The following is an 11,177-nucleotide window of genomic DNA, read 5'->3' as shown; positions in this document are numbered from 1 at the left end:
TCGACTCCGCTCTCCCTTCTGAGCGGGTGCATACGTCGATGGCGCTCCTCCGTCGCGCACCTAACGGACGAACTCGTAATCCAGTCAAGTGGTAGAAGAAAGATCCCTCTCTCTACCAGGACGTTCCTAGTAGATTTACGCATAAAAAACTAGAATTCTCGACATTCCAGACACGCGGAGAGCCGCATCCGGATTTAGCATCTTCTAAATCCGGATATACGTCATTAGAAACACGTATTACTCGACTAACCCCGCGAGAGTGACGAAGTTAATGAGAACGGATGAAGAGCAGAAAGGGACTTAACACTTGTTCCCTACGCTACAGAAGCATGCGCAACTCTTCCAAAATGGTCACGTGGAAAATTTTAAGATTATAATAGAACAATTGACGTGGTGATAATCTGCAGTCTTCTCAATTGCAGTGCCAGGCAATTCGAATTATAAACACTCTCCCATTGTTCGATTACGTGTTAAACTAGATAATATCAAACTAGTGTCATTGATTAGGGTATCAATATTAGTAATTAGGTAACTGTTACGTTTAATTATATATGTTACACGTCTACAATTAAAGCTCGTGTAGTTGTATTTAGATAATTCCGATGTATTAATATAAAACTTCTATAGAAAAAGTATATATATATTTGCTTAAAGTAAGCTCCTTTCGCCATACTTTACAGATTATTCCAGATATTTTTGAGGATTTCGTTGACTTTTTGGAAAAGTTTCACCGAAATAGCGCAAAATGGAACCAATTTTAGGCTATTTTGGATCGATTTTCGGAGTCACATCATCACCGTTTATCTTACTTCATAGAAACGTATTCGTCATCTTACCTCTTTCACCTTTGACCCGCACTCTAAATTACGCTAACGAATATTTCATCAATTTTATATTAACTTAACACAGAAAAATTGAATGAAATTCACCGTTCTGTTCATTAATTGATTAAGTAGAAAATATAAAAATTCGTTCTGTACGGTAATGCATCAAAAGTTGGAATGAAGTAATTCACGTAATAGCAGTAAGAGCATTACTACTTCACCTTTTACCTTTCTAGTAACATAAAATGTTCTGTCCAATTCACTGTTTCATCTAGAATTACTAATAAATATTTCATCCACAACTTCCATTGCATCGCTTCTTATTTACTAAAATAATTTCAGCTAATGTATTTCTTATATAATCCCATATTAATACACCCTTATAAGCGCTCGTATAATACAGTAAATTTTGAATTCACCCGTTGAAAATTTACATACGAAGATTCAAAGAACTTTCTTCTAGCAATTCCATAATAAAAAATACAACCAAAAGAGGAATTTCTTTTGTCTTCTGCTCTTTAAGAAGAGACAAAAGAAGAGTCAGAAATTCCAAAAATGTTTAGAGATTTCGGGGCTGGCGGTCTACCGGTTGGAAGGAAGGCACTTTAACGAGTTTGGAGACGGAGATAATATAAAAAACAACCAATTTAGACACGAGATAATTATATTATAAACGAGATTTCCTTCCAGATAAACCTCTATTTAATGATGTTATTCTCAGAATTATAATTATTCTTTAATAACCGATCCAACAGGGAGTGGTGATGAAGATTGTCAAACGCAGCCGATATACGGATGTGTAGTAGATGTAATGTTAATCTCCCTCCTAAAACTGTGTAAAATTTTAAGTTAATTCTAGTGATAAGTTAACGCTGATGCCATTTTAGTTTATTATTTAATGATCTACAGGCTATAGACAGAGAAAATGGTAGTTATAAGAGAGAACGGGGCAAGATGACTTGCGTTAAATTTATAAAAATTATCATCATCTTTCTTAAAATAATGCTTAATTACACTCTTGATACAGTGAGAATAGTGTGGATTACTGTCGTTTAAATGTGAAAATCGAGGGAGTTACGAGTATAGGAGTGAGACTCCGGCGGGGAACGATGTTTAAAGTGTTTCCTGCGCTTGCACGTCACACAGTAAACTTTCAATAGACGAAGAAGAAATAAGATTGTCTTCTGATGGAAGAAAAACATAAATTTTCCTCAGAACATGAACGTTTTAAGTCCATCGACCGAGAATTCCCCGACCACAAATATGGCGGGAGGAAGAGTGAATAGAAACGAATGGAAAAGAGGAGGAAGTGGTTCCTCGGGAGGAATCTGACTGGTGACAAATGCCAGAATTTGCCGCAGCAAAGAATCAACGGCTCCTCCGAGTTCCATTTTTCTCAATACAATCGTCCGAGTTCATAAATCCACTAGCAATCTCCAGTTTAACGAGAGGGAAGAGTCGTTGTCTACCCCCTCTCCCACCGACTTTACATTAGTTTAGGTCTTCGGATCTAGTTCTCTGCGATGATCTATAATCGTAAAAAACTTGTGGTGTGATCGTAAAGTTTTGGTACCGCTATCTGATTTGGAAAGGTTTTATCGAATGAAAGGTAATGCTGGGGGCTTTCAGAAGTTCTCGCGTTTATCTGTTCAGAAGTACACAACCTATACACTACTCGTTAGAATAAACTTAAAGCAACGCGTGGTCCACTTCATCTTCCATTTGTAGTAATAAATAGGATGAATTTACTAAGGAGAAAATATAAGTCTTTAGTGGTGAGAGTCGAATCGTTCCGTCACGTGGTCCTTTTTGTAATTAAGGAGCGAGTTTGAGAGCCAAGTAGTGTCGTCATTTTTTCTTCGAACCCACAGTTATATGGAAAATTCCTTCTATTAATAGGTTGCTAGTCGATAAAAATGATGCGGGCATCCGAGGAGGATGGAATTCATCTATTAAAAAGGCTGGAACAATAAAAGAGGTCGGAGTTGCCGAAGCTTTTAATTTAGAAGGGATGGAGTCGGATCTCCTCCCCTTTCTATCGCCGTCGACCAACTTTATCTGCTTAACTTTTCACTTAAGATAGGATTTTAAAGCACGTTCAGTTTTTTCAAGCAGCAAATTCTCGTTTCGACTGTTATATACGATACGAGGTCGAGATCGATTTTCCACCCTTTTTGCGCGTGGTAAACAGTTATACTGATGGATGAAGGGTGGTGATCCGGAACGTCCACGCTTTTCGGTCCAACAAACTTTCGATCGTCACTCTTTCTATAGGTGCCAATAATTACATTTTACAGTATTTCGCTCGCGAAAAACCGGGACGTTCTTTGTTAGGTCAGAGGTCATCGATATACTCTTTTCTCGTCTACAAAGATCCAATCGTAGGGAAGTGACGAAAAAAATGTCAAGCCGAACCACGATTGATTTTCTTCCTTTACTAGAAGGGTGTTACTTTAAACATTACGTTACTTCATAAAGGAGAAGTACCGTTATACGTTATAAGAGTTTAGACACTAAAATTTACCAGAGGGTAAAGGTTAAATTCACCGACGTAAATCTTAAATATACTCGAAGATATCAAGATATAAATTATTTTTATGGGGGTTAACCTTAAATCGAAAAAGTAGTTTCCGAAATAGAATGTGTGTTACGTGATAGAATTCAAGTCTTCTTGAAAGAACTGTCTCGAAATTGCCTAGAGTAGAGTATATTCTATTTATTATTCGAGTGACAAAACCTTGGAATTATATCTCTCTCCAATGAATTGTTAACGTTTCTCACGTTTTGAAACGTTATTGCGTTTATATTGCATAAATATATATTATGTTAAAACGGTATGTCAAGGTTGATACGTTGTATAAGGGAAAATTTAGTTTCTATATTGCTCGAAAGGTACATCAACTTGTTAACTAACACCCTAGAAAAGTAATAAACGTTGTAAGCATTTATTTTATACGAAATTAATTAACGTATTGTTATATTAAGATGTTCATCCGGCCGAATGTGTGGAGGAGAGAGAGTCAAAAAACGTTTGACAGGATGATCAATTTCTATATCTTTACTACTTTACACTTTATACGTTACGAATGTGAATAAAATTTCGAATTTTCAGATTCTGATTATTATTTAAACGTACGAGAAATGTTACGCGTGTAATGTTACGTTTAATATACGTATATACAACTATTCTACGAATAAAACCATACGCCGTCACGAGTAGTTGAGTGATGTCTTCTAGCAGGTGAAATTAATAGAGATCCTTTGTTTCAGCGCTGCATTACCTTAAGAAAGAATTTGCCGGCTTCAATTTTAATATATAAAACTCAGTAGAAAAGCCGTGGCGTGGAACAATCAAACAGGAGTAATATATTGAGCACGAGAAAGTAACCCACAAAAATCTTTTATTAAAAAAGTCATCGATCGCGTACGTAAGAAACAAGAACGTTTGTAACAAACCTCTGCGCTTTATCAAGTCGAGAGGTCGATAAAACATTCTACTTCTCCTTTACATAAGATTCTTACAGAATTGCATATTGCTTTTGCCACTTTACACAAGGAGAAAATAGCTCCAACCTAGAAATATTCGGCTATCAAGTTCAACACGTGATATCTCTTTTGATATACAGTTTGAATGTATCCGTCGTTAAAGTGGAAGAAATTCGCATTTTGAACCACATTAACACACGTATACCGTATTATAAAATGCGAAATTATTAAGAAATTCAGGAGAGCATTTCGAAAAATAGCATCAATGTATACATCTCATAAATTTGGCATTCACATAAAGGGATAGAGAAATGTCTTCTGGCAATTGCAGCGCTGGCGTGTATCTAAAAGAATGAAAATATATCAGATGCACACCCCTGATTGATAGTTTTAGTATTGTAAATTGTTTCCCTTTCTATTATTTAAAGGCTGAATTTTTGTGAAATAAATTCTACTTTTTCCGCCTTTTTCTTTACGTATTTTAAATATATTTTTACCATCTTTAAGCATTAATAGTGATTATATGTTTATAAAAATGAATAATACCGGACTCGATTTTACAAATTTTTTTTTATTTTATATTGAAATAAACACAGGAGCAACAATTCGCTAACTTACTTCGTCGATACTAGTTTGTTTAAACGTCAAATATTGATTCAATTGTGAGTTAGTGAGACGTCATAGTTATTTTTCTCTCCTATTGTTTCACTAGTTTTCTGTATCTTCCACTTATATATCGCAGTTATTCAGACATACAGACGTACCGAAATTTAGGTATAAATACCGAGAACAAGCTACGTTTATATACAGAGAACGAAGAGATAAACTTTTAAGACACTGTAATGATAATAAAGCGTTAAATAACATGCTTTCTCTTATAGACAACTAACAATTCTATAAAGTAAATTATGAAGAATATAGATTATTCTATTATGTATTTCCCCGTAGTTATGAATTATAGACATATTTAACCACTACTATAGTAGTGATTAAAAGAGACGAATAAAGTGAATACAATACTAATTGCATTTCTTCCGGTGATTTTATTCCAGGAAGTTGCTGGAGAACATCCGCACTCGGCTAGAAAAGACAACAATTTTAAAGGTTTGAACCTCGTAAGTAAAGCGTATTTAACTTTAAGATTAAATTTCTCTAATTAAGTTAGACCGAGTGATTTTATTCTTTAAATCTTGTATAACTTAACGATGTAAACAATTGGAGAAAGTTGACCGAACAAACCCATCGATATATTTGTGAAAACATTTGTATTCGGTCCCATAAATACCTTATAGAGCTTTAATTATTTATAGTGTTGTACCGGTAGAAAATTTCCATTGCATAATTCAGTCGAAGATCTGAATTAATGCCAAACACCTGAAGATTTGAGGAGCATCAATCTTATGATTTCTGAGCCAGTTTCTTAGCGTAGTTATAAAGAAGTTCTCATTAATTAATAGCGTTATAAAGGGGTCTGTTATGGTTATTGCGGGTAATACACAGTTATGTTGCCACCCCGTTATAAAGAGATGTGAAGGACTCGAGCTCAATCTATATCAGTGCCAATCAGTAAAACATAATTTTAATTTCTTGTAGGACACGAAAGACGACTTCCGGTCGAGATTTTCGTGTTTCTTATCTGGGGCATAACATAAATTCCCCAGACCTCCCTGACACTTTTCCGTAAACAGTTCATAAGCGTGATTATTAAATTAACTTTGACGAAAACCGTGTTGCTCCGAACCCGATAGGAGTTATGTGTATTCATTTTTTTGTTTTTAATTTGAAGAGAGGAGAAAAGAGAGAACACTAGAACACTCCTCCAATCCCGATCGGGCAAGAAAATATAATGCCATCTAGTATCGAAAATGCGAACAATTAAATGGATGTCGACACCGATCGATCCCCTAATTTGATAAATAAAGAAGGAGAAACGTAGGCTGTTGCGAGAAGAAGGCGAGTTGGGATGGCAGATTTCTTGTAGAATTGCTCTCCGGAGGATTGGAGGAAACACAAGGGGAAAAAAATTGATGCATGGTGGGAGGAACGAGGCGAATTCGCTCACGTAACAGGAAATAAAACCGAGTTGTAGAAGTAGAAAAGTGAGATAACGTTTAAGAAATTGTGTAATTTTTCGTTATACTTTTTGAATAATTATTAACTCGGTATACAAGAAGAAAGAAGAGTCGTTTCTGTGAAACGTACAGAATTACGCGAGAGAGAAAACGAGAACTTCTGCTTTACGTTCAGCATTAAATTTAATTAATTTACAAGGGGTTAAAAGTTTGTTAGTGTATTTCAAAAGCATTTCCTGAACTTTTCCTCTTCTTCTTACACTTATTTTGTATAATTATCTGAAAACGGTAAATACAACAAGAAAGATAACCGCTTTACTGTACTTGCCACTTATATCTTGATACAAATGTACAAAAACGACTATGCCAAATGCATTTGATAAAAGAAAATTAACAATAGAGAGTAATAGTTAGGCTATAGGAAATGCTGGATTAACTCAGTAACGATATGCCAAAATCCTTGCTCCTGGGTGCTCTCAAAAATTAGGAAGTTGATTAAGTTTAAATTTAACCTCCAAACAACGGCCTTCTTTCCGATTTTCAGAAAATGAAAAGAAATATAAAAGCGAATTTTAAAAAATAAAAGCAAAAAAGAGGATAAATTGGAAAATAGCAAAATTTTCCTGAAACTTTTACAATTCTCTTGTCTTACTACTTACGAAAGTAAGAAAATAGTTCCTCGGGTTAATTAATTCGATAATTTTGCAGAATACAAAAGGATAAACAAGAAATAAATCATTTATGTATGACGTAACGGAAGCAATATTCTTCCTTACTGTAAAGAAACTTAAACTGAACTAAAGTGGCAAGCGCCATCTGTCGAACTGAAAGAGAATCATTATGTGGAGCCAGTAAATGATCATTCACCAATTTATACAGAAATTTCGGTACGTAACATTTACATTCCGGTACAAATTTCGGCGGTTCAAACCGTTGATTAGCTAAAAACAAACTGGAGTAAGATATTTTCAATGCCTTTTACCATCTTCCAATCTAGCAATGTTTAAAGTTTAACACGAAATCACATTCCTTGATTTTATTCTTTGAATTGACTATTGTTTATTCAATTGATTTATATTTGAATACATTAACACGTAGTAGATTTGATTTAATTAAACTTGAGTCAAAGAAGTCTTCTTAGTAACTGGAATTTTGGATTTTTCGGAATCTTCTGACAACCGTCTCATTTTCTGCACTTCTTCCTCCCATCTCTTGTTGTACATGTTGCCGTACCATTGATTCTTTTTGATATGTGGGATGTATATTCGTTTGCTTTCAGGTTGTAAGATGTTCTTAATCAGATCCTTACAAGAACTCGAAATTTTCGGATCGTCAGGAAATCTGAGTTCTGCCGTTACCTTGGTTATATACTTCTTCGTATCGGACGTATCAAAGGGGAAACGAGCGTACAGCATGACGTACAGAATGACGGCCATACTCCAAATATCTGATAAATATGGCTGATAGTGTTTTCCTGCCAAAATCTCCAAAGAAGCGTAAGCGTGATCTCCACAAAACGTGAAGCACTGAATCTTGGAAAAATCTGATTGATCCCACGGCCAAATGAGGAGATCTCCTTTGGCAAGTCCGAAATCTGTGATCTTCAAAACAAAGTTTTTGTTGAGTAAAAGATTCTCGCATTTCAGATCTCGATGGGCAATACCCTAAATAACGATAAGAACGTCTGTAGGAAGTAGATAGACGGTCGTGTAGATATTCACTTACATTTTTATGACAGTATTCGACTCCGTCTACTAATTGATGAAACCATCTGCATGCTCTTTCTTCATCCACACCTCTCTCCTTCTGAATCAATTGTAACAAGTCACCTTGTTCGGCAACATCCATAAGTATGTAAATACTACAAATAGATGACAGCGTAAAGCGACATTTGTAGTGAAATCAAAGACACGATTTAATAGAACTTACTGTTTAGAAGTCTCGATAGATTTGTGAAATTTGATGATGTTCTGATGGCGAACTGTCTTAATAATTTTAAGTTCGCTTTTTAGGAATTTCCTTTGTGGTCCTCCATCCTTAAACATTATTTTAACCGCCATGTAACAATTGGCATTGCTACAGAATACTTTTTTTACGGTAGAAAACGATCCATTTCCAAGATGGCCGACAATCTGTAAGCCTTTCTTTGTCAAGAATTTGTTTTGAATTTTGATAGAGGGTCTCTTAGAATAAAAGTCTTCTACTTTATCCTCGTTCATTGTCTTCAGTTATCAACAATGAATAGAAGCTTTATTGTTATATACCATTGTTTAAATAATTGCATAAATTATTCGCGAAAGAATGATTATAAAATGACTTCATTCGTTTACAGAAAGGAAGAAATTCTAAAAATAAGAACACAGATATTGAAAATTAAGACAGCATTTTAATAAAGATTTAAATTAAAACTGAATGCAACGATTGGTTGAAATAAAGACAGTAGGCGGAGTATTTCCTGTTTTTTTCAGCCAATCGGCTTGAGAATAACCACGCCGCCTGTCAATCTCGCTAAACTGTTTTAAAATTTTATATACTATATTTGACAGAGGACCGCCTATGTTAAGAGAAACGTTTTTAATACATTTTTTTCTTTTTTTTTCGTCTGTTTAAGTTTTAAATATTAAAATTAAAAATACGTTTACTATCAACACATTTTTTAAAAAATTTTCATGCGAAGTTATGATTTTAATTATTTATTATATGAAAGGAGTAAAGTGTAAATAATAGTTTATGACGTTTACAAGTATAAAAACTAGTTATACGTATATGTTTTTATAAAAATAGAAATATAATGGTCAAAAGATTAAATTAATATTTCTCCTGGTATAAAGTGCTTTAACGAGGAGAACACGGAGAAGGCTGAAAACAAAAAAGTGTTATATAAAACCACTTATTCGGGAATGGCATGGTGACAAGTGATACTTTCCTCACGTGACAAGTATTGTCATCTCTTTGACAAGCAATTTACAAAACTTTTATATGACGTAATGTAATAAAAATTTAAAAAATAAACTCTACTTTATTATTACTAAAAGCTGTTTGGCAAAACAGACGAGTCAATTTTCCACAATTTACGAATTTTAACAATGTTAGTACTATTATCAAATAGAAGAAATAACAGATAAATCGATTTGAATTCTCTGTAATTACTCTGCTCACTTAACACCATACATTTAAGATACCATAAAGTGTTTATTATCAAAAAGTTAACGAAAGTAAAGCTGTTAAGTGATTTAAAAAATGTAGATAATTTAGAGCTTAATGTTGTTTTCTCGTTAGAAATTATCCATAATTTAATATATAAGTGTTGAAACATGTTCAGATCTTAAGAATAGACTCACTTATACTAATATTATACTTTGTAAATCACTGTACTGTGTAATTTCTTGTAACTTGATGAGAAAAGTAAGCAGAAAAACCACAATCTGATAATATTTAAGGCGTTTATCTTCTGTATTTTATGTAATGTCTCTTTTTCTTTTGTTTCTTAATTTCCAACATTATATTTTATTAGTAAATAATATTCTTTCTTGAACCAGAATAACATTTGAATTAATAATTTTTCTCTATAAGTCATTAGGAAACAAAATATAGTATAATGAAGTTAAAATTCGAATTTTTTAAAGGAATAATCATTTATATTGTTTTATTTTTAATATTCAAATTGTTATGAATGTTAATAAATAAGGTCAATAAATTTTCTTTACTTAAGACGTCGAGAAAAGGTTTGATGTTAATTAAAAATCTTTACAGAGACTTAGAGAATAATTAAAAAGTCACTTAGTGTGGCGCAAAAGCCACTTAATTAACCACATAAATCGCACGAGCTTCGGGAAAATTTACAATTTTGTTTGCTGAAGCATTGTAATTTGCACATTAAACAATACACGAAGAGTAAGGTATTTGAATAAGACGGCAAATATGTCTTTACCGTAGTTAAATGACTTTTCAGTAACTTTTTATAAAGGATGACTTAGAGGTCAGTTATCCATTTTGGTTAATGTTACCTTAGGTGCCAAGATGGCGGCTCGTCTCTGATTCCAGCAAGGAAACAGTGAGACGTACGTTCTAACCTAACCTAACCTAACCTAACTTATTCTAATAATTAGTTTGCTAATAATTATGGTAATTTATTAGAATAGGTTAGGTTAGGTTAGAACGTGCGTCCCACTGTTTCCTTGCTGGAATCAGAGACGAGCCGCCATATTGGCACCTACGGTAACATTAAACCGCCATTTTATAGTATTTCAGTAACCAGAATGCTTTATATGTTTAATATAAGAAAAAAGTTTATATTCTCGATTATTTTCCAAATAGAACAGATCTGTAACGAAAAGTTTACGGTTGTTTTCGGTTATAAACATTTTGAACACACAAAAAAATTGTCTTAATTTTCAGAGAAATGTAATTTTTTTCTTGGCATTTTGTATCCGTTAGCTCTTCACACTCTGAACAATACTGAGAAGATGAGGTATAAATTTTTATTATATTTATTTCTCTGCAGGGAAACATTACCCAGTGCCGAAATCACCCGCATCTTTCTCCTATTTAAAGATTCTTCTTAATTGTTCATATCCAGGATAGAAGAAGATTCGTTTCGGCTTTCCAATAAAATAAAGCATAAAAATCGATTAAAATCAAATCAATTCTAAGTTTCTATCGAAGAAAATTAACTCAATTAGTGTTTAAGACAATAAAATGTATGAAAAATGATGGAAGGTCTTTTAGAATTGATGCACTCTTCTAAATAAACTATCGTGCGAACCGCCCAAAGGGACTTTATACAACGTTTTCG

General features: G+C 33.6%; 1 protein-coding gene across 1 annotated transcript; it reads right to left on the bottom strand.

Annotated features, from left to right (window-relative positions):
• Positions 1-7,459: 7,459 nt before the first annotated feature.
• On the bottom strand, positions 7,460-8,599 carry LOC136989191 (testis-specific serine/threonine-protein kinase 4-like). The gene is made up of 3 exons (XM_067287278.1): positions 8,312-8,599; positions 8,108-8,243; positions 7,460-8,046 (listed from the first exon to the last, which is right to left on the bottom strand). The coding sequence occupies exons 1-3, from the start codon at positions 8,440-8,442 to the stop codon at positions 7,495-7,497; spliced, it is 819 nt and encodes a 272-aa protein (XP_067143379.1). The 5' UTR covers positions 8,443-8,599; the 3' UTR covers positions 7,460-7,494.
• Between the last annotated feature and the right edge of the window lie 2,578 nt (positions 8,600-11,177).

Source organism: Centruroides vittatus, unplaced genomic scaffold (assembly GCF_030686945.1).
Source record: "Centruroides vittatus isolate TY-2023 unplaced genomic scaffold, ASM3068694v2 scaffold_450, whole genome shotgun sequence".
NCBI classification, from domain to species: Eukaryota; Metazoa; Arthropoda; class Arachnida; order Scorpiones; family Buthidae; genus Centruroides; species Centruroides vittatus.
This window is presented reverse-complemented; position numbering and strand designations above follow the sequence as displayed.